The sequence below is a fragment of the Schistocerca americana genome, chromosome 1 (assembly GCF_021461395.2).
Source record: "Schistocerca americana isolate TAMUIC-IGC-003095 chromosome 1, iqSchAmer2.1, whole genome shotgun sequence".
Lineage (NCBI taxonomy): Eukaryota > Metazoa > Arthropoda > Insecta > Orthoptera > Acrididae > Schistocerca > Schistocerca americana.
Window position 1 is genome coordinate 754,046,443 of NC_060119.1, and position 25,581 is coordinate 754,072,023.

Sequence of the window (25,581 nt, forward strand, 5' to 3'; positions counted from 1 at the left end):
GTTTCAAAGACATGGAAAAGTAACAGGTTCTTTTCATTTTTCCCACATTAACAATAAATGATTTACATTACTGCTAAATTTCTGAATTCCTCTTGTATTATCCTGACCATGAGATTAAAAATTAGAAACACAACCCACTTCATCACAAACTATGATACGTCTTCATTTATAATTTATAAAAACTGTGTCTCATTACAATCATTAATTTTATTCAACACCCATAACCAATCAGAGTACTTACTGACATTACTCTGTCACCAACCATAAGTTTTCCATCTCTCTCGGCTGCACCGCCTTCCGTTATACGGGAGATATAAATTGCCTGTAAAAATAACAACGTACTTAACAAAATTTGTGCACCTCATTCAAAGTTATGATTATAACCACAGAATCTGCTCGCCCACTAGCTTTGTGTGTGCTTCACAATATTCTGAAGCAAATGCCAGTAAAAACTGGAGTATGTCAGGAATAAATTAATTAAAATGCTGTGCATGAAACTGTAACACATAATGATGCATTGGATGTTCAGGAACTATAGACGCAACAAAGTCATGATTGATTCAACTTCTAACTTGAGAATATAAAGGCTTTTCCTGTTAAAGTAAACGCAGACAAGAAATCAATACCAATGGCAGAGGGTTAATACATTTACTGTTTCAATCATCATCAAATTTGTTTAGATCATTCTAAAACAGAACAACTGTATGTGTACCAATAGACCACAAATTAAACACAATCTACTTCGTTACCATTCCTGAGCTATTTATAAATTTGACAAATGAATTTAAAAAGCTGCTTCACTATCCTGCTTATGGTAGCCTTCTGCCTAATGTCAATCATTCCACATTATATATGATCACTTTTTTTACTATTCCATTAACGAAAAGCTCTTCAGAATTTCTGTAACAATCCTTAAATAAAACATTAACAGTGTCACTCTTGAAATGACTGAACTTTTAGTGTGTACACTAAAACATTATGACCACCTGCTTAATAGCTTGAATGTTTGTCTTTGGAATGTAATACGTCATTCTTTCTGTGTATTTGGGATCCGACGGTTGGTAGGTTTGTGGAGGTATGTGGCATTAGATGTGTATGCACAGATCATGTAATTCGTGTAAATAATGGGCTGCTGATTTGTGTATGTGGTCACTGCACCCCATAGTGACCAGGATAGGTTCCATAGGATTTACAACAACTGAATTCAGTCACTGAGACATCACCGTTAGTTCACTATAATGCCCCCCAAACCACTATAGCACAATTCTGGCTCCAAGACATGGACAATTACACTGCTGAGAGCTGACATCGTTATTAGGGAAGACATCAAGCATGAAGGGATGCAGGTGATTCGCAGCTATCAGCGTGTCTTCAATTAATACCACAGCTCCCATTTGAGTGCAGAAGAATGTCTCCCACAGCATAATACTGATTCCACCAGCCTGCATCTGTGGCATGCTGCACATTTCGAGCCACTATTCATCTAAGTGAAAGCGTTTGTGTAGATGACCAGCAACTTAGCATAGCAAATATATGATTCATGCGAGGAGCCAACACGTTTCCTTTGATCGATGGTCGAATCACGATGGCCCTATGCCCATGCAATCACAACTGATGATGTTGGGTGAAAATGTGAATACATAGGGAGGGTCTGCTGCGGAGCTCCATGTTCAATGATGTATGATGAACGGTGTGCTCCGGAACACTTGTGCGTGCACTGGCATTGTGCTCTTTCAGCAGAGATGCCACTTATCACCACCTACCGTACCTGGCAGAGCAGACAAGCCTCCAAAGCCCTTCATTGTGTGAAGAGTAGTGGATGTCCACAATCATTTACCGCCTAGTGGCACTGTCATTGTTCTCTTACCTCTCCCCAGAGATGCTCAGCACAGTAGCGTGTGAACATTTGACAAGCTTCACCATTTCAAGATACTCATTCACAGGTTCTGCATAATGATAATCTGCCCTTTGTCGAAGTTGCTTATCTCGATGGATCTCCCTGTTTGCTGCCCATATATCCGTGTCTACTCCACTTACATACTTTTGTTTTCGTGTCACATAGCTGCAACACCACCACGTGGCATCCAACATTGTGGTGTGATGTGGTCATAATGTTTTGGCTTTTGGGTTTATGTTTCCACAATAAATGATAGCCTGCCACCAATCTTCTCTTGTATTTACGTTTATGAGCGGGTGTGTAGCATGTCTTCAAACATATCCATTTAACACATATTGTTTGTTCTAATTATGAAGAATCATAAGCTTTGTCTCGTGGAAAGCATGGTATCAGGACACAGAACTATCTAGTTTATTTGAAGTACAACAACTTCAGAGGAATATAAGTACTACAGCAATAAACAATTTAAGGAAATGCTGAGAACTATTTATTCACAATTTCTTCAAAATGGTGTATTTTGCTTATGAGCTAGCTTTCAAAGTAACAACATTTCATCTGTTGGCAGCTTTTAAGCAGTGATGTTATCAGCCACACTAATTAGGAGCGACTCACTAAAATGCTGTAACATTGATCTGTGGATAATTTTTAGCAGTCACCTTGAATTTCAAATTGATGTCATTTGTCTAAATCATCTGTGTAATGTATCACAATGAAAACGAAATAAATTTGTTGCTTACTTAAAATAAACACTTCGTAAGAGATGAATACAAGTAGTCAGGTGTGACTACAGTGTAAATATGACAATGGAATCAAACTGATGAAACATATTTTCAGGAAACTGGTGTTTAACTCTTTCCATTCCAAGGGTGAGTGGCTCTCAACATTGTGAATTTTGTTTTCCACACCAATGTTAAGCCTCAACTGATACATTTTCTTGTAGCTCCAGATGATCCATTCATGAATCTGACTGATGAGGCATCAATACTGTGTAGTATTGCCATCTAGGGAAGCCTGTTTTAACTCTCTGTTGAAGTGTAGCAGTTGTGTTGAGAGAAAAGTTGTAATTATTAGGTTCTAGTTAGTAGGCAAAAAATTCTTCATGCACAGTCCTTTCCGACTAAAAGACTGTAGAGCTAAGTGAAAACGAGTGTGACATTAATTTTGATGATGAAAGTGAATTCATAACTCAAGTGAAATGACATTGAACAGTCCACCCTGAAGAGTTTCAAATAATTAACAATACAAAATGTTGTATTGTGATGCTTATGCAAATACATTTGAATGAAAGCACACTGTTTGTTTTCATGTATACACTAATTGTTGGTAAGTGGCCTCATTGATTCCACAAAGAGACTTGTGCAAATCCCTGTAGCATGCTCACTGCCCAGGTGGCGGCAATTTAAGTAAGAATGTATGGAGATTCACTTTGTCTGCCTTACAGAATGCAAAGTGCTGATGTTACAACATTTCTCTCCCTCTTATTACTGACGATTTCACACTCACATCCACATACACGCATGCACCTCAGGAATTAGTATTAAGTTGTATTGCCATTACTTACATCTGAATTATCCTTGTAAGGTGGTGAACCTTTACCACCTGCTATGCTAAAGCCCAGCCCATTTTGGTCCCTAATCAGTGTGGTATACACTGTTTGCTTGCGAACTTCTGCATTCTTGACAGGCTGTATTGGTTCAGGAATTTTCTTAGCTGTATATGCCTGAAAAAACAGAAACAGAAAATCCAGTACCTCAATTTACTCATAAATACTAAACACTTCAACGAACATGAAATTCTGAAAATCAAGAATTGCTTGTAGGCAAATACTGGTGGTTACTGAGCAAATAATGGGAAATTTTAATTTCTTGTCAAGTGCTGCAGATTATAATTTGGTAACAATTTTCCTAACATGAAAGTCTTTTACATCTTAAATTAAAATCTTAAAAATTTACACAGACGATATAAACTACTTCCTGGGGGAATGGTAATAAGGAGCAGTCAAATGGAAAGAGACAAAGGGAAGGAAAAAATAGTACATTATTTCAAAAGTAGTCCCCATAGCTGTTAATACACTACCCCACTGTGAGATAAGAGAATCATCTTTGGCACCATTGCTGTGACTTTTCCTATGGACACTTGGACAGTTTTCTTCGCACTCCGTAATAGTTGGAATTACACTCACTGTGTGTGAAAGTAAATGTTTTTAGTTTAAGGCTGTAAATGCTTTTTATTAATGGATTTGGAAACAAGAAATTTTCTAGCCCAATGAATATATTCAATGGAGTGAAGTACATGAATAATGGGATTGTCCACATAAAAGTCGTCAAATCCAACAACTAAAGTCAACATAATCAGCCATTTTACATCTGTTACTGGATAAAGCATTCCTCATGACTTTTCCATGGTCATTAGCGATAGGTATCTATGTTCCTCCTACACATTTCCCAGCATCATCTACCTATCTTCTATTAGATCATCATTTTGGTCTTTGGCCTCTTGCAGTAGGCCTTCTTCATATAATACACTGTAAATATAAAAATCAAAAGTGCTGATTTAAATAGCAGAGTCAGAAAACATTAAAAAGACCAATCCGGCTGACGATGATGACATTTTGGACAGCTGTGCTGAACCCTATCGCAAAATTGCTACTCATGGCTGAGCAGCCATGGGTTAAAGAGAATGAATGAGGGCACGCATGAGATGAATGACATCAATGTAAGCCAACAGGAAGCGATTTATATGTCGTATGCTAAGATCTCAACATTCAAAATGTACATAGAAATGGATAAAAAACAGGAATTTCAATACCTTATGGATATATTCCTTTTGCTGACTGCCCTAAGTAAACAGCACTTTTAATTCTTATCGTTGTAGTGTATTATCTGAGGATGGCCTATTATTAGAGGCTGAGACTGGTCGTATTTTTAATAAATGACTATTCTATCATGGCTGCTTTTTATTAATTTTTGTTGTAACAACTGCCACTCCCAACTCATATTCATGCCATATTCTCCCCTATTTCATGATAATACAAAATGAACTGCCTCCTCGATCCTATCTGATGCAGATCCCACATGAAACACCAGAAGAGGGCGCACAAGATAGCGTACGCAGTCTCTTCAGATGTATTCATGTCCAATGTCATCATTTCTCCCCCCCCCCTCCCCCCTGCCCCCTTTTTTATCTGCCATTATCTTGAATAGTATCTGTTATTTCAAAAGATACTACTCCTTGGTGACTTATTAATATGATTCATTTCTGTGGGAGATTATAGGAGTTATTTTAGAAAATTATACATTGTATCAACTTCAGTTTCACAGCTAGAGGTCTAAATTAGTCATTTGCATGTAAATAATCTGTTGTATTTAATTCCACAATAGTGTAACTGATGGACAGTTCCGTGGCATAAAATGTTCCAGAGCGGAAGTTCAGTAGAAGCTCTCCATATACCTTCCAACAAAACGAGATACTCTGTACCATTTCTATTGAAACATGATATTCCTCTGGTATGCCACATTCTTCATGTCTTGAATGGGTTTCACATCTGACATTACTTTTCAATTGATATTATTTTCATGATCTGGGGGTCATAGGGGAAGTTGAGGGAGCAGGCATTGAATAAGTGTAACTTTCAATGATAACAGGTAAATGATTGAGGTAAAAACATCCAATAATTCCGCACCTGGGATACAAGATGTATGCCATGTGGAAGATGAACAGGTCACCAGTTGCTAAGAGGAGCCATCACTGCTAGGTTAATGGTGAACTTAACTCCAGAGAACAGAACAGGATAGCAAGGAATGGTAATGGTGTAGGAGCAGCAGTTGAAAATGGAAAGGGAGCCAAGTTTGAAACACACACTCTGCCCACAACCTCCGGAGCCACATGTGATGTCCTTCTCACATTTGTTATTGGTTGCTGTAGGCAACACTGGTAAAGTGTCATTAGTTAGCAGTTTTAAATCGGTATGAACTCTTCTGCAACGTCAGCCAGCCCCAGTGCCAAGTCAAGGAATGGTCCCACAAATGTATGCTAACTTTGAGCATGAGGCAGTGTAAATTTCATAATCCAAAACTCACTAAAATGCTCCTGGACTCCTCCAAACATTACGCCACCTACACAATGGTCATAATCTTTGTTCTGAATTTATATTTTGAACAACTAATTAATGGAGTAATACTACCACCACACTTTCCTCATTACTACTACAGATGTGAAAATTTCCAACATGTGACAATAGTACTGGTAACGTAACAATCATGTATTTTGTAAAGAATACTGACCAAAAACTAATGTAAAGAAAATCTTACTTTAGCTCTGATCTCTTGCTCAGGATCATGGCTTGTTGCTGTGTCGTAGCTGGACACATGAGATGCTGCACTTGGCGCTCTGCTTGCACTCGCACTAGACGACACGGACCCTGGTCCCAAAGGCTGTCTTGCTATTGGTGTTGGTGTCGCAACAGGTGTCTGTGTTGGACTTGGTGTAGCTGTGATTGTTTCAGGTAACTGTAACAGAAATTAGTGAGACGTACTATTAAAAATTAAGTGATGGTTGGCTCATGAAAAATACATATAAAATGCTATGCCAGCCTACAGCACAACAGAGCATAACTGTCCAGTACAAGCGACCATGAGCAGTAATAATTAACACGAGAGTTTCAGTATCAAAAATAAAGATTTTATAAACCAATTATTAGCATCTATTAGCATCCCACAAAAATCTTTTAACTCTTTATATTCGGTATTTCTAGATTAAAGACTAAATACACCCTTAAAACGTTCTCTTAAATGTTATGTTGTTGTATAGAAACACAGGGAAGGGGAGCTAAGACATACAACAGGAGATAGATAGATAGATAGATATATAGATAGATAGATAGAGAGAGAGAGAGAGAGAGAGAGAGAGATTATAAACTGCTTTTGTATGTTACTCTAAGTTCTAATCTGCATTAAAGACACCAAGCTAATGAGATTCTAATCAATGACAAAGCAGTTGCTATAAAAGTTGTAGGAAACTGCACTCCTCCATTTCGGTGATTGGTCTCCTTTAATCCTGAAGAATGCAGTTGCTTTATTTAGATATCAATTTCATGCATAAAATTTGCATATTAAACACCAGAATTTCACATCTAAAATTAAAGTCCTCCACGTTGCACACACTTTATTCTGGTACATGTATTTATAACTAAGTTTAGAGCCTTGCACTGTGAAGTATTATTTACTCTATACATAACAGTAAATAGGGAGTTTATTAAACATTTGTTTCAAATTTTCTTATCAACTTCCTATGAATTATGTAGTGGTTCATTCAGTTACCAAGCAGCAGTGGCTCACATGATCCCAAGACAAGTGGTAATAGGAAAGACAAAAATTGAAAATAAAAAATTAAATTTTAAAATATTAACTCAAACTAAAGCTAATTATAACAATGAGGCTTAACCTTACAAAAAGTACTTGAAAATTTAAGACTGCTCAATGAGCAATTGTTATATACATGTTGCAAACTTTTGAGAGATACAGGAGAAAGAAATAAAACGGGGAACAAACTGCAGTGAAACACAGTTATGATTGCAATGAAAATTACATGGAGGTGGTACTTTATCCAACAGTGCATGTCAAATGGATGATGATGAAAATGACCGACAGCTGTTCCAGAAATCATCATCTCTAGGTGGAAAATAAACCTACATGAGGCTACGACATATTAGTCAAGTCAGGGCTAACCTCAACTACTAGTACGACAAGAGTAGCAAATCGTCCACCACTCAATCTCCCCCCCCACACACGCGTGCGCGCACACACACACACACACACACACACACACACACACACACACACAGACATATTAAAAAAATCACGAACCCTCCCAGCCATGCCCTCACACTTATCTAGCTGAAATTTATGAATTTGTGATAACCTAGCCAGTCTTAGCCACACTCATTTTATGGTGGGGCAAAGAGACTTGCCGAATTGATAAACAAATAAAACTAAATAAAAGCTATATATTTCCCTATTTTGTGTTTCTGAATAATTCGAAATTTAAAATTATGTATTAAAGAAAATGTATCTGGGAAATGACTACCCATACTGTCAATAGATTGATTTACTAAATTCTAAAGTTCTGGTTGATTTATCTAGCATTGCATTGGGTATGCGAGCTATAACTTGACAATTCTTTTTTGCTTCAAGTGTACAAAGGTCTTTGTATGATGAGTGTAAATAAATATCAGGCGAGGGTGCCACCCACTGAAGATGAACAGAAATGGAACTTTGGGTGGGAATACTGATGTGTTTATGAAATGCATACTTCAAGCCAACAATCAACTGGCGATTGGAAAAGCGGTCCTCTTCCACAAAAATACATTGCTCCACTGGGTAATGCATTGTTACTACTGAGACAAACAGTAATTATATTTTCCAACCCAGCACTCTGAATCAAGCCATCCCCATTGTCAGTCCACCTCGCCTCCCTTCACAACACCCCATTCGAATTGTCAAGATTCATTGCTACACAATCCAGATCCCTGATGAGCTCTTAGCAGCAAATTAGAAAACAGGTCTTCAGCCCTTCACTGAATAAAATTTCCACTCGCTAAATCAAGGAAATGGCCTACTGCTAAGTCCACTCAACCTCCAAAGAGTTCCATCTTATCTTTAAATACAATTTTGAAAAATCTGTTACAATTTTAACCAATAACGGAATGTTTAGGATAATGAAATTATGCTTTTGATGCCCCATTGAATAACAGGTCATTAGAAAGAAAAAGAAAAGTTCTAACTGGACAAGGATGTGGAAGAAGCAGGAACGTGACCTTTTGAAATAAACCATCTGGACCAGGTATGTTGCATTAGTTAAAGACTTTGATGCGGAGACTCCAAAACGTACATTGAAATAAATATCACAATAATGTATTACAGAATTTAAATTGTCACAATACATTTCGAATATTTCTCTCATGGATTTAAATAATGACAAACAACATCCCTGGCATTGTTGATACCGAGTGACTTTTTCAAACAGATAATAGATAGTTTTAAGGTTGTGCCTTGAAATGCCAGTTAGCTCCACATAGCAGAGGTTTGGCAGCACAGTTTCTATAGAGTACAGCTCTAATGGGCATCCTGAAGACTCTGTCCATTGACCATGAGTGTTCTATTAACATCCATTTGATTTTCACATTCTGCTGTTTATATCAACACAGAATGAATACAGTGACTGAAACTTTGCTATTGAAGCCCTGTCTCTGTATATTTCTAATGATGCATCAAAGCATCATAATCAACATTTAACATTAATGTTATGATAGTTTTTCATTTTGTGCTGCAGGAAGAAGTTTGTACATCGGCAGTTAGAGTGTACTACAATACAGTAACATGTCACTTCCTAGAAAGAGATTCACAAATGCATAGAGGAAATAAGAATGAGCATGCGATGTCTGCGACTGCATCACAGCTCCAATCAGTGATCAATTTTGTTTTAATGATAATTTGCAGTTTCACTGCTATTTGAAACATCGTTATTTACAGATCATCAAACTGTTTTCTCAGAAAAAGAACTGAAAGTATCTATCTGTTAATTTGTTTAAATTACTGTCTTCAGACTAATGCCATTAACTAAATGTGTTGTACAGCAAAAAGGATTTACTGAAGACATCAGATGCTTCGATCATCTGGAACTTACTTTTGGAAAACAACCTGACAGAGGCTTTCCCTGAAAGTGTTAAACTACTGCAGATAATAGTCACCTTCCCAATGATAACCAGAGAGGCAGAACACTGGTCACCCACACTAAAACTGGTGAAAACATTCTGTGAAATACTATGAATGAGAGGACACACACACACACACACACACACACACACACACACACACACACACGTATGATTTGCATTAGAGAGAGAGAGAGAGAGAGAGAGAATTGTGTGTGTGTGTGTGTGTGTGTGTGTGTGTGTGTATTTTTGACAAAGGCCTTGTTGGCCAAAAGTTTCCTTGTGACAGACTTTTTGTTGTGCCTATCTGCGACTCATAGTAAATGGCAACTTCCCTTTTCATAATATTGTTACAAGTCATCCTGGACATTCCAATGTTTGATACTATGAATGAGGGCTGATAATGTGTGCTTGCAATGTGTTCTCTTGAATAAGAACTATTAGATCATCCAAATTACAATGAAATGGTCTGACTATTTTGCAGTGAAGAAATGGAGACGAGATGATTTGATCTATAAACAAATGAATTAAGGTACGCCGAATGTGCATTAATGTGTCTTAAGAGGCTATTCCTTCGCTGTAACTACCTATTAAGGCTACTAACTGGAGTGCTTAAAAATTAGCGGTAACATGTTTTTCGACTGACATCACATTTTCCAACAGTTCAGCACAACAAATTGTACTAAAAATGTCATGTTTTGGAGAGGCCTTTATTGTAACGCATCAGTTAAACAAACATTTCTGTAGTATACAACTATAAATACAAAAACCTCAAATATGGTGTGTTACCTTCACAAACACTTAAATCAACATTGCAGCTGCACAGTTTTCTTCTGACAAAATCTATGACAATGCAAAAAAATCACCGTTTTCTTTTATGAACACTATAGCTGTGGATTGACCACACAAAAACAATAAGTGCTTCAAAATTAGTACTGAAAATATGAAAAGCATTAAGCATGCAGTGATGCTAACATACAATACATTAAAGAGCTCTCCAAAACGTGTCTTTTAGTATGATTTGTTATGATAAATTGTCACGAATTATATATATCTTGGAGCTAGCTTTTGGTGTGGTTGGTTATGAAGTGGAAAGAATATACAATACGTAAACTTTCGGCTACAGTGTGAAACCTCACCCCCACCCAAAAAAAAACAAATCCCATCCCTGAAATAACAGTTGTAGTGACTTAGACTGATCTGTATAATAGCCCAAGCTCTAAGTTAGTTCCTATCAGTAAATGCTACAGCCTTCCCATACAGAAACAACAGAACATTCAATCTTCATGGCTGGACAGGAGTTTGAACTGAGATCCTCAACTCCTAAACCAGTATACTACCTTGCTTGGTACAAGTGCTGAATTTGTAGCTTCAGTGTTACATTTTCATATTATCAGACACACCAAAACTGATGATCCCTACTCATTATTGTATTTTCAAGATCTTTCAGAATGTGCCAGACTTGCTCTTGGCAGCAGACTGACACGGGAAGTACAAGAACAAGCTAAATTCATATTCTACCATCTACAATCATAACCTTCACACAGACTCAAGCAAATCACTTGAATTTTGAGCCTTAAAAACTCATTTGCTTCATGAATACCTCATGAAATCATCTGATTGTAGCCTATAATCACATTAGAACACTGGTTTCCATAAATTAGGCCCTTGATGCATACGAAAAGCAATAACGCAGAATTAACTCAAATTTTACAAAATTAGTATCTTTCAACAGAAAGTTACTACCTGCTCAACACAATATAATTTCATTAAGACCAGAAAAAATCAGAGGATCTGCAAGTATTATTTTGCCCAAGCCACATGCAAATAATGAAGTCAAATAGGTAATTACATGTTTATGCAGTTTTAGTAAACACACATTCCTTTTTGTTGCGCATTTCTGCAACTCACTGGGTCATTTTTGTGGCGAGTAACATTCTATCCTTTCCCTGATATTGTTTTATGTATTCACAGAGTTTGTCCTTGTACATACTCACATAGTTCGTCCTTACAAAAGCTCACACCCAAACCACCTTAATGCTGTAGAAAACAATGTTCTGACAAAGTAATATCAAACCATAAAACACAGAAAATAAAAATGGCAAGGTCCTGATAAAGTAATTGTCTCCGTCGCTTCCCCGTCATGTTTACTTTTCTGAAATTATGGAAATGTTGCCCGCTTAAGCTCATTGAAAATTATCTGTGACAATCATATGCAATTTCATATTTATTCAAATTCTGAAACAGAGATGGCAATTACCATATTCACAAAAGTGCCATTTTATAATAGATAGATACACACATGTCATTATAAATATCTAGAGCCAACATCACTCTCTGAGTGTAATATGGATTACAGCAGAAAAGTAACAAGTTGTGGACTATATTACTCAGCAGTGTCTTGAAAAATGTGCAATTTTTAATTGAGGCAATTCAGTGTTTATATACAAATTTGTATGTATGTATGAATGTGTGTCACGTAGTGTAGCATTAAGTGAGTGTCCATGCCTTGATTGATGAACAAATCATTCTTGTTGTCATCCAACTCCACTAAAACTCAAAATTTTGAATGTTAAGTTTAGTTTCCTTTAGACTTGTTGATTATTTGTGTCACCACATTTGATACATCATAATATGAAACAAATGAGACACATCACACATTCAGTTATTCCACAGTCTGCTTTTATTGCCTTAAATTAAAATAATGTCAGACTTAAATCAGTTATGACATTTGAGCATTTTACCCCAATTAATACCAATACACAGAAAACAATAAAGATATTTCTAGTCAGCAGCGTCAGATACAACAAAATCCAAGTTAAACTCATTACAGGAACAGATGAGGGAGGGGGGAGGTAGGGAGGGAGGGATGGAGGGAGGGAGGGAGGGAGGGAGGGAGGGAGAGAGAGAGAGAGAGAGAGAGAGAGAGAGAGAGAGATCTATAAGACATCATGGAGCTGCTACTCTCAACATCTTTGGCCTGCCCAACTGGATAAATAGTGGCCTACATATTATGCAGCAGCCAAATACCAGACCCGGCAGTGCGGCTCATTCAACTGGCATGAAATTAAAAAAAAGTAACTGCAATAAACAAAGCTTTGTAAAAGAAGAAATTAGGTATATGACATAACAGTCCATTAAAAGAAACGTAGTCAAATTAGATATTACCCATGATTCCACCTGGAGCAGGAATATGAATGCTGGTGTATCATGATATTACAGAAGCCACTTCTTTTGTGTATGAATTACAGTTGCTTATGATTCTTTGAACGAATGTCAGCCTGAAATCCGCTATTCCTGCAATTTGTTTTACATGGTCCACCCACTAGATGGCATTTTACAGCAGTTATTGTTTCCATTGATTAGCTACCAATAACACAATCTACCCGTAACAAACTCTTCACGTTTTTTACATGCAATATGTTACATTCAGCAGGTCTTTCTGCATTTCACACTCAATCATGAGTGGCCTCATTGTGTCTCAAACCTCATTCACCAGATCATTAATATAAATTGGCAGCCATGATGACTAACACTCACTCAGGATACTCCTAAACTTACTTTTACCTTCATAAATTTTGTTCCACTTATTACGATGATGTGTTTCATGTGTAAGAAAGTCTTGAATCCAATCACAAATTTTGTCCGATACTCAGTAAGCTCTTATTTTCTTCTCTAAACAACAGCTCAGAACTGTATCATATGCCTTCGAGAATTCAAGAAACGCACAGTAACCTGAGCATCGATGTCTACAATGCTCCGAAACTTGTGGACAAACAGAACAAGCCAAGTTTCAAAGTATCTGTTTGTGAAATCGATGCAGGTTTTTATAGATGTGAATTTTGTACTCTGAAAATTTCACGTGACCATAAAACAAGTTCCACAATTACACAGATCTGTGTTAATGATATACACCTGTAAATACTGGAGTCAGTCTGTCGACCCTTCTTTAAAACAACAATGACCTATGATATGAGTCTTTTCCCTATCAGTAGGTACACCTTGTTTATTTAGTAATCATGCCTTGTTTCTTTAGAAATCAACAAGAAATTACTTATTGAAGGAGAACACGTACTTTCACGTAATCTCTGTAGAATTTCATAGCCTTCTTATCCAGCCCTGACGCCTCACCACTGTTGAGCAGTGTAAATTGATTTTCTACTCTGTGATTACTGATCTCAATATCAGTCATTTCAGCATCTGTGCAGAGACAGAAAACATGAAACTTATTACGATCTTCCATGGTGAAACACTTTCAAAAGGCCAAATTCAGTATTTTGGTTTCCTCTGTATCATCTTCCTCTTATTACTCACATCATATAAGAACAATTAACTGCTCTCCTTGCACTTATTTTAGCTTTGTTAAGCTTTTGTGTGTCAACTAGGCTTTGACTATGCTTAAATCGAAACGGTAGTTCTCTTTGCTTTGGTAGCAACTTTCTGACATGGATATTCAACAACAGAGCGTCTTTTCCCTCCCACCCATAATTACTTGACACAAACTTGTCTAAGACACATTCTACAATGAACTCTGGCTTACATCTTTATCCTCAGAGCTGAATATTAGCTGTTGCATTCTGTTGCAGCTGTTTGCATTCTGTCACTCCAGCTAACCAAAAATGTTTTTGTATCTTTTTTTAACATTCTTTGTAACACCAGAAGCATCAATGCTATCTCAATATTATGTACACTGATTCCCTCCTCAATGTTTACTGATTTGAGTAGTTCAGGTCTAGGTGATCTACAATGTTGCCCTCACTGATTGACTAACTACCTGCTCAAATTTTCTGACACATATTCACAATAGAAAATTAAGTATCCAGCATAATCCCTCAGCCTAAATGGCATAAAGCTTCTTCACAATAGAAACGACAAATATTTCTTTTAAGCTTGTAGAGACAATCATTAACCTCACCACACAATGTTGTAAGATAATACTGCTGCTTGTGCTGAACCAAACTGCTACTTCTAATATGTGCATCTTAAACTAGTTTCAAACTTGAGTGAACATTGTTTGTATAGTACCCTATTTTAATAGTTTTATCCACTAAATCCTAAATCTTTACACTCAATACAGAACCTTAATTAATTTTTATTGGTTTTGTTTTATTTATGGAAACCAGTGCACAAATCAACAAGATAGCATCACAAGTGGCAAGTAGCAAAAGTTAACAGTGTGAGACACAGGCAGTACTCAGTATAAGCTACACAAAGAAACCAATAACCTAAATGTAATGTAAATGGACAGATAAGAAATCTACTCACCAAGTGGTGACAGGAGAGTACACATACAAAAAGAGATTAAAATCTGCAAGCTTTCAGAGCCAGTGGCCCCTTGTTCTAGCAGAAGGGTTGGAAGAAAAGTTTTCCTTCTCATTCTGTCCGATAAGTCTCTCCTGACCCGGGTTCTGGGTGACTTCTCCAAACTCCACCTTCTGCCAGGAGTCACTGGCTCCAAAAGCTTGCAAATTTTAATACCTTTTGTATGAGGTGAGTAGATTCTTTTCTAATCAATTACATTATATTTTCAAAAATTGATTATTTTCTTTAATAAATTACATTATTATGTTACCTTGGTACCCGTAACAGGAACAAGGTGTGGAACATCTCTTACAACCGTCAGAACAAGGTGACTTCCAGCTGCTTTCAGTACTTCCACCGCCTCATAATGATCCACATCAATAAGGGAATGCCCATTAACCTTAACGAGCTTGTCACCAACCTGCAAAAAAAAAAAAAAAAAAAAAAAAAATTAATAGACATAAGAACAAAGATATGTATACTTCTACTCATTTTTCATTTTAACATTCCAGTTACAATTCTTGAGGTTTAGATAGTACACAATGAAACACTACACAAATTTTGCTATGTTTTTATAAGAGGGGTTTAATAAATTCATTGATGATAATAATGCTTCCATGGACAAGATTCTTTAAAATAAGGATACTGCAGGTCTGACTTGATAGAAAGAGTTCACAGATATTACCCTCAGATCAGCCAAATCTGCTGGACCACCCTCCGTTACACGTGAGATGAATATGCCTTCATCATTGCCTTTAAAAGGTGTGGAACCTCTTCCTCCTGCAATTGACAGGCCCAGTCCAGCTGATGTCCTTTCTATGTGAATTTCATACTGTTCTTCGCGCACCTCAATGTTAGCATCTTGATCTAAAAAGTCGTATATTGAACAAAATCAATTACCAATCAAAACAACTGTACACAAAACATATTAATGTATCTCTCAAGTTGTACTATGTCAATTAAAAGTAAATTTCTGTTATTTCCATCATGAATATTGACAAAATGATTCCAGTTTATCATATGACAGCATTATTGGATAACCATAAATAGGATAGAACTGCAGTACAATTAAAGAAATTAAAAACAGTACAGCTCACTAAATAATGTTCAGGCCAAATTCTCCAAAGTTATCAACTCTGAAGGCTGGTACCCATAATAGCAGCTGTATGTAGAAAATATGACTCATTTTCAGTCACAAAGATTCTTGCTGGTTCCCACATTCTTTGCCAAAGTATCTCATAAAAACTCTCTCACTAAAGGCCCCTGTAAACGTTCAAAGAATCTGTCGAGATTAACTACTGTAATCTGTCAAATTACTTGGCAGTGTGAAGCTTTGTTTGATGTTTTTGTCAAACATAGACCGAGTTTGCCATGTTTGAGAGAAAATCTGATTGACGTCTGATTTGACAAACACGTTTTAGTGAGAATGCATTTCTATCACGATTTACCACACTCTATTTCAAATTTCCACAGTTGTGCAAATTACAATCAAAAGACTATAAGGGTAAAAAGAAAAAAAGCACTGATAATTACCAAAGTGGTATAGGTATTGCCTCTCTCCCAGCAGTATTTTACACACAAAGATGCTATGAAGAAACTCATTACTCTTATGCATAATATACAAGTGGGAGTGCAATAAAATACACACACACACACACACACACACACACACACACACACACACACACACACACACGCGCCATTGACCAGCATCTTGTTTTCTTTTTCTTCTTTATACTCAGTGCTGAAGTCAACGTAAAAATTGCTCATCTGATTTCATAGCCATTCTCATTAGGGTCAAAATACTTTGCAACACATACATGTAGCGCAACAGCTGCATCAAATAGGAGGTTAAATTGTCTGAACTTTGTTGGTATGCCTGCACGCTTGTTTGAAAAATCCATGTATAGAAAACAGTGAATCTGACAAACAATCCGATCCTTACCAGAGGCATTAACCTTGTGCTGCATTGAGTTGTCATGACTTCCAATCTGTTCCCTTTCACCTTTGGTAACAAAGGATACTATCTACCATATCATTCAGATTTTACATAAGCACAACCTAGTCTTTGACTTAATTCTGCAAGTTCTTTTCGTCTCTGAAACAGCTAGACACAAATGACTTCTATCACCTGGGTACTGAGGTCATTCTGACTTCCACACACTAGCAAAAATGACAAGACACGTATCCTTAACCATGGGATCTCTGCAGATATGTTGATTTGCAGCATCATTCAGCATCATTCAGCCCTCTGGTCTGGAGGGTCTAAGCCAGTGGCTTCATCTCCCCTGTGACAAGCTCAGGTGTACATTCTGGAATCTGCACTAAATAGTGGATACTTTGCATTATACAATGGAAATGGCCACTCAGGTGGTAGAGTGTGTGTCGATAACAATAATTTTTTAATAAAAAAGGTGTCAGGATAAACTCCAAGATTGCTAAAAGAAAATCCTCCATCAGCCTTTTTAATTGTTGCAACATATCAGATGAGACATGGGACCACATAGAATATGTTGCCAACAAAGCGCACGTGAGGCTCAAACAAAAACAGCTCTGCCCAAGGCTCAACAGGGAAAGTGCGCTGAATAGGATGGTGTCGAAGTCCGTGTAAATTACACTGATTAGACCTCTGATGCTGTACGCAACTCCTCTCTCGGGATACGCAACTCCTACACTCCTGCATCCCCTGCAGATTGTACAGAACAAAGCGCTACGCATCATTAGCAACACTCCATGTTCCACCCTAAAACTGCACTGTTGATCTTCACAATGAATACTGCCCTGAAGTCCTCGAGGAAGTATTCAAAAAACTCGCCACACGACTACACAGAACTCGAGACATTCGAACAATCCTTTCATCCATACTCTGGGAAACTATGATCACAACCATAGGTGGAAGCATAAGTGGCCAAAGACACTACTACCTAGGGCATAGCCACCTAAGGTGAGCTAACATACACTCACAAGTGACAAAATCGGCAAACCCCTGCAAACCAGCAACACTGACTGGATTTGCCAGCTGCTATTAAAGCCAATCAATAAGCTACAGCAGGGAAGCTGACAAACTTGCACACTAATGCACAAACTGCCAACACTACCCTACACTGTGAATCCAATATATGCCCTATCGGACAGTAAACGATGATGGACCCAACTGTTACAGGCATGATGAAGCTGACTGAGATGCCAATACCAGCACCTAACTGCAGCTGCCAAGTAACACTGCTCCACAATGTCAAAGGTATCCGCCTCCATGATACCCATTACTAACAAAGCCTACCCTTGCGTGACCTGTCACAGGCAGCAAGAAAACCACAACTGCTCTTATAATCCAACCCAACTATCACAGAAGTTTTCTCCCTTGGCTCTTTCCTTGGCACTTGTTCCCTCTACCCTTTGTTCAACTTTCGGCCCAATCTATCTCCAGATGAGCACGTATTAACGGTTAATTGTAAATAAATGTACACAAATGTTGCAGTATCCACATCCTGCGAGACCTCACTTAGAAAAAATTAACCAATATGCAGAGATGGCAGTACATCTTTTGTGTTGGCTATCATGCCTGTGTGAGCGTGGAGGGGCTTTATAGTATATTTAAAGATAATAATAGTAATAAAAAAAATGCATGAATATGTAAGAGAGACACTCAGGGGAGTTAAATGGGTATTCTTGAAACAAAGATGACACAGTTCTCAAGAAAACCCTTTTGTGGATATTTAGCACGTTTGTATTCAAGGACACGTGTGTGGGCTTTCTGATGTCACCCCTGTATATCTTGTGAGAATAAGGTAAGGATTACTTAGCGGAGGGGGATGGAAGCATAAATAGTCGTTTTTCCCCATCACTAACTACGCAAGTGGAATAGGATGGAAAGTCTATACTGTTGGTACAAAGTACTCTACACTATGCACTATACAGTGGGTTGTGGAGTATACATGGATTTGTAAAAAAGATGGAAAAATGTGTTGTTTGGGCCAACTCAACAACTGGCCGTCTAAAACACACGTAAATGGCACTGCATACTCCACAGAACATGTCTGATAACAGTTTAACAAAGCAGTTCGGTCTGCCAACTGATGTTAATAAACCAGATATTTAACTGTAATTCTTCCACAACAGATTTTCAACTGAGGCTTTAACTTCAAATTGTACAACAAAAATTTATTTACACAATTTTCCTACATTAGGTTAAAAATACTGTACTGGGAAATAAATCCTAAAGACATCTTTTGATGCCATCAGTCCATTTCTCCTCATGAAAATGCTAGTTTTTTTACTAACAAAATGTATGTTAGTAAGTTATTATTATCTAAATACATAAAGCTTTCTCGAGACAATTCAGAAACAACAAAGTAGTGTGCAAATTATTTGATGTCCTACATTTTGAAGTTTTTGTTATTCATGTTAACAGTTCTCTCTGACTAACGTTTGGGTCAGAGACAGCGGCAGTCACAGAGATGTTTCTCCGCTTCTCAGAGGTTAGCAATGCATCAGTTAATGCAGCCAATGTGACAATACTTTCACGTAACCAATGAGGAATGGGAATAGAGACAACATGTTTCTAGCATCAAAATTGAAATCATTGTAGTTTGCTGTTTTTCACTGTTGATTCGTGGTTTTCTTCAGATACTTTTCCCTGATTATGGCTGGAATTGTATGAAGTGGAATGATCTCTCAAGAATTTGGTCCTATCTGACATGTTGAAATCTACACAGAAATTTTTCACACAGGAAGGATACACCGATGCACTGTCAAAATGTTACCTGCTAAGGTGCACCACAAACATTTAAGAAAACTATTTTAAATTCACTCAATTTTGTAGAATGAAGAATTGCATATAACAGTGGTTTGTACAGCCATTCCTGCCTAGAGCATGATCCGGCAAATAAGCAGACAAAGCCGTAACAAGACTACATAGTGCTGCATAGTGCGAGGTCTGAAGAGGACACACATGAATTTTAAGCACTTAAACCACACCAAAAATGCCTCAAATGGTTAATTTTTTGAATAACTTGCAGTTCATATTGACAGCTAAACTATTGCAGACGTAATTGTTCCACAAGTGACTGGAAGAGGAAACAAAATCAAGGCAATGTATTAAGTTGCCTAAAAAGATTTTAATTTGTTGACATCAATATTTTATAAAAATTCCTTTGGTACGGTTCTTATGATGATCTTTGAGATCATTCCCTGCAGTTGTCACAAAAATGTGAATTGCGTACTGGATGACAAAAACACATTTGATGAAATTAGTAAAACATGATGATGCAAACTGACACTGTGCAATGACTTAAGTTCAACAATAATGTTACACTGATAAACCTGAAATGACACTGAACTATCAGAAATTATACTATCCATAATTTTCCAAAATCCAAAAAACGCTTTAATCATCGAAAGATTTCTTTATAGATGCATGGAACCCAAATTACATTAACAGTCTTTTCAACCACCTCCTGAATGCAGAGAGGCCATTATGCCCACACCAAGAGTGCAACAAACTGCAACTGGTAAGAAGACATCTTGGCTGCAGTATTGAAAATTGAAATTAATTACAAAATTTTTGAAACTAAACAGTCCATGTTTTAATTTTTTGCCATAGCTTGCCCTGAGGCTACTGAAAACAGATATAAAGCTGCAGAAACAGTAATCCATGATACTTATCACTGGTGTTGTTGTATAGAAATGTTTAATAGCATTCATCGACTGCACATGCAACTCTTGTCTTTTTCTCACTCGGAATGATGAAGTGTGGTTTGCATGCAGTCCTTGCCTGAAACCTGACTAATTGGCATGCAGCTCTTGCCCAAAACCTGACTAATTGACATTTATACATAGCATTTTAGGGGCTAAAAAGAAGCCATGAATTTGTCTATAGTACTGCCTACTGATGACACCACCTCAGCATTTTTACTTCAAAAAACTGCATTATTTTGAGACTTCCTCTTCTGTATAATTTCCTTAATTTGTTTAACCAGGTTGAAGTCTGTAAATCAGTAATGTTCATCTCACTCACAACTGAGAGCGCCCAGTCTCTTAGACCTCCCTCAGTAATGGTGCATTGACTCTCACAAGCAGTTTTAAACCTTTTCAATAATCTTCTTTCACGCTTTTATGAGCTTCATTTTGGCACATATTTTGTACTGTGTGTAAATTTTTCTTACATTTATACAGTTCATGTTAAGATTTTAAGAAACAAAATGAAGTTTCCACACTGCTTAAGTTTGTGTGTTTTCTACCTCCTTCAAATAACGTTCACCCTATGATTATTTACGACTCTTAGTCACCATTCACAGACGACATTCTTAAAATTTCTAATACTGGTAGTACTAGGATTCAAATAAATCATCAACATGCAAGTGAATGCAAATGTAGGCATGAGAACTTTTTAATGCCTATATTCCTAAATGTATGGTTCACAATCAAAGAGTCATCCACACTGTTGATAACAGAGTAACTGTTGATTAAATTAAATCTATTACACTATCATCTGAGCTTGTTATCAACATCAAATGATTTATCAAAGTGGTGCCAAATAAACAAACCCAAGTTACTGCACTTGAGGACTGCTTGGTGCTACTTTATTCTGAATATTTAGTTGTCAGAGGATGCAGATGCAAGCCAGGTGTCCTAAATGTGATGGTTCCCAGCCAGTTGAGCCTTTTAACAGTCTTTAGTTAGACGTGTCACTTGCAACGGTGGTAATTTCATGTGAGATAGGTCACATGTACAGTGTCATAGAACGGGAATAGATTAGGATTTAAGTGTTATTCACAAAACCTCATTGCAAGGAGATCTAAATATGGCAGATTATTTGTGTGTTTTTCCTAAATAATCAAAAACAATTGTATTTAATATCAACATCTAGGACTGTATGGTTATAATCTGTTATCAATGATTGTATACTCCGTACATACCTTTAAAAATTTGTTTTTTCTATCAATGCACCATTGAAATAATATGATACTGGCTGCAAGGTGTGTGCACATAGTGACAGTAAAAAAATTTCAGTAATAAAATAAAAGTATATTTACAAGAAGCATTATACCAAAAAATATTTCAATGCCAACTGAAACAGCTACTGCAATGTCCAATGCCAAAATCTAAGATCATTCATTTCTTATAACTCATATCAAAATTTAATGCAAATGCTGCTGCTGCTGCTGCTGCAGCAACAATAATAATATTTACCACCACTACCACACCCCTCCCCCTAATGGCAGCACTACTATTATTTTAGTTGTTGTCATTTTCTTTAACAATAAGCTACAACAGCTTTTTATTTCTATGTTAATATTAAAAGTTGATTACAAACAACAAACTGAGACTTGCATAACTGCACAATTACAATACAAAACTTGCACATTATTTACTTACCTGAGAATTTCCACAATTTTATCCTATGTGAACTGTTACTGACTAAAGTACCGTGTCCTTCTGAAGACACAGGATGAAATGTTTGGTTTTTAGATGCACTGATTTCCTCTTTTAACAACAATGTGCCTGGTGAAGAAGAAAGTTCATGTCTTCTAGCAGGCCATTCTTTTGAAAGTGAAATACGGGATACAACTTCATTATGATTAACATGGTCAAAATGTGATATTCCTTGGTCCTGGTATAGCAAAATGTTTCTCAGTTTCACCTCTGACACTGAATTATGATTTTCCTCAATATGTTGAGCTTTTACATCTTCTTGAGACCCTTTTCCTCTTTCCAGGATCTCATCAATAACTGCCTCAATTTTATGTCTCGCTTCTAACGAAGCTTCACAGGCTTTTTCTGCAATTGAATCATCTTTCACAGAAAATTCGCCAACTTTTTTCTTGGCTTTCTTAGCTTCTTTTAATGAGTCTTTGGATTCTTTCAGTGAGTTTTCACTATCTCTCTTCTCAGCATCAATTAAAGCCTGTATTCTGTGTCTTCTTTGTTTCTCCTTCTTCTTAATATAACTGAACATAGTTGCACTACTTGTTCAGCCAGTAATGTCAACACAGAATAATAGCTGTTGACATGAAACACGACAGACAACTAATATACGGTAACTTTAGCTCCCCATCTTTAACTCCGTGAGAGTTTTATTTGAAGTATGAGATAATGTTATCTGCACAAACAAATGCAGCATATCACACTTCCCAAGAAAATGGTACACAAATGATTCACTATTCCAAAGAATGTCAGACCTAACAGTATCTACAACCATACCTTGACTATGATCACCTATCGACTCTGGTGGTGTTGGGTAGAATGTCCCCTTATCTACTTCATCATCCTTCTTTCTGCTGATAGCCTGTAACAGATAAAACAAAAACAGATAAGCATGAAAACAAATACATTGTGTCACTTACATATCAGTTTAGTTGCCAGCATTGAATACTTGTGCTATCTTCTTTCACCAACTTCAGCTTGAAAGGTATTTAAATTTTTATGAATACAGTCCTCTGAAAAACTCGCTAGGATGAATATTCTAATGCAAACGTGTTTATACACACACACACACACACACACACACACACACACACACACACACACACACACAGAGAGAGAGAGAGAGAGAGAGAGAGAGAGAGGGGGGGGGGGGGCAGTAAGGCAGTAAAAATAACAAAGAACTTGATATTTTATATAACAGTAAAATCTTTGCCTTTTAATATGGAAATAACAGCAATTATACTTGGGTCAAAAAATATAAACAAATCTCAATTAGTCTGTAATAAAGAAGAAGTTATAGCTCCCACTGAAAGTCTCTCCCATCATCCCACTGGAACAATACAATACAGAACAACTTGAATGTAATCATTCTACAGGTGCTCCTGGAGAGAAATCTCGTCTGCCGAGACCCTATGACTCCATGTTCATCATATAGCATAAAGCTAGACAGTGTTTCCCAACTGAAAAGGTTTTGCGAGTACAAAAAATGGCTCTGAGCACTATGGGACTCAACATCTTAGGTCATAAGTCCCCTAGAACTACTTAAACCTAACTAACCTAAGGACATCACACACACCCATGCCCGAGGCAGGATTCGAACCTGCGACCGTAGCAGCCTCGCGGTTCCGGACTGCAGCGCCAGAACCGCATGGCCACCGCGGCCGGCGTTTTGCGAGTACAAATTACTAATTTTCTAACTTAACTACAGTGTATTTCTAAGCTGCATAATTATACCTGCAACCTGAATGTGAATTTCTAATGCTATTACTAATTCAATTTTTCTTTATTGTGAGACTTATTTGCCTGAAATGATGCAACTGTCAATCCACTGACATGGTGTATGCAATAGACTGGCAGCTAAGTTTTTAGATGATAAAACTTTCTTTTAAATCTTGTTTTGGACAAATTTCTATAAACAAAAAAGCAATCGTTAATTTGAAATTAATAGTATCTAACTTGGAACTGCTGGTAATCTTATGCCGTCACAAGGAATTTTTCACAATGCTGGAAGACACAAAACTGCAGAGAGATGGGGATGATATATTGATCTAGGAATAAAATCTCTACATACAAACAATTGCTATATGGTGCTTGTAGGGACAGGTATCAGATAGTGAATTAAATAGTTAAGGATTAATTCTTTGGGTGATTTCGTCAGTGTTTACAACAACAACAACAACAACAACAACAGCTACTACTACTACTACTACTACTACTACCACCACCACCACCAACAACAACAACAACAACAACCTACTGTTTACATAAAATTGCTGGTGATGTTATTAAGCCTTTACTAATTCAAGTGAAAGGAGTAAAAGTTACACTTTAAACAATATTGCTGAGAACAGTAACAAAAGTAAGGAAATGAAGAAGTAGGTTATGGAGCAACTAACAACTAGAAAGAAAATGGGAGAAAAGATGGATAGAAGAGGATGGGGAAGAATGGCGAGATTGAGGCACAAGGCAACAGGGGTGAAGGATGCAGCAACCACTTTAGGACACGGAGGAGGACGAGGAAGGAAGAAGAAGAAGAAGAAGAAGAAGAAGCAAAAAACGGGGGAGTAGCAAGAGTAATTTATTACTTAGTACATAATACATTAACTGGATTGTAAGCAATCTATTAAAAATATTGAGCAAACATGAATTTGTTCTTCTAACTACCTGAGCAATAAGGGACGCAACTTTGCTTTGATCCAACTGGGCATTTATGCGTTTGTTCTTAAGATGATGAGGAGTGTCTCTACGATGTAACCTGTTGGGCCGCGTACTTTTATCTTCTTCCTCCACTTCGAAGCCAACATGTTTCTCATAGTCATCCTGTTCACACAAATTCTTTTATCATTTACTATAATGTATACTTGTCCTCAACAAATTTTAATGTGTGTGAAATAATGCAACACGAAGTGCAAAAATAATCTGCAACTCAATAAGCAAATAAAAGTTGTTACAGTAGGTGCAGATATATTTTGGAAAATAGTGTTCTATATTCTACGTGTCGTATTTGACTTTAAACCATTTACCTCAAAAGATGTGCAGCAAATAGTTATAATGCAAATAACTGACAAAAAGCAATATGGATGACTCATTGAATCACTTGATGTAGTAGTTGTAAACATAGTGGTTGTAAAGAACACATTTATAATGCATGTTTCCCCTGCATGCAGTACAACCACCTATGAGAATTTTGAACAGTTTTACAAAAAGATGGGGGAGGCAATAACTAGAAGGATCATATCTCTACAGA

The 25,581-nt window shown here is 37.0% G+C and overlaps 1 protein-coding gene across 10 annotated transcripts in view; it reads right to left on the reverse strand.

Moving 5' to 3' along the window:
• LOC124611222 (protein lap4) overlaps nt 1–25,581 on the reverse strand; it is a 528,343-nt gene that overhangs the window by 187,553 nt on the left and 315,209 nt on the right. For 8 of the 10 annotated variants that reach the window (XM_047140227.1, XM_047140229.1, XM_047140225.1 and 5 more), the window contains exons 15-21: nt 24,999–25,154; nt 23,112–23,196; nt 15,595–15,776; nt 15,181–15,330; nt 6,208–6,405; nt 3,459–3,617; nt 242–322 (exon numbers count right to left, since the gene is read on the reverse strand). In XM_047140227.1, the coding sequence (XP_046996183.1) occupies nt 242–322; nt 3,459–3,617; nt 6,208–6,405; nt 15,181–15,330; nt 15,595–15,776; nt 23,112–23,196; nt 24,999–25,154 (1,011 nt within the window). The remainder of the gene's footprint in view (nt 1–241; nt 323–3,458; nt 3,618–6,207; nt 6,406–15,180; nt 15,331–15,594; nt 15,777–23,111; nt 23,197–24,998; nt 25,155–25,581) is intronic. The other 2 variants (XM_047140228.1, XM_047140231.1) reach the window with 1 other exon arrangement.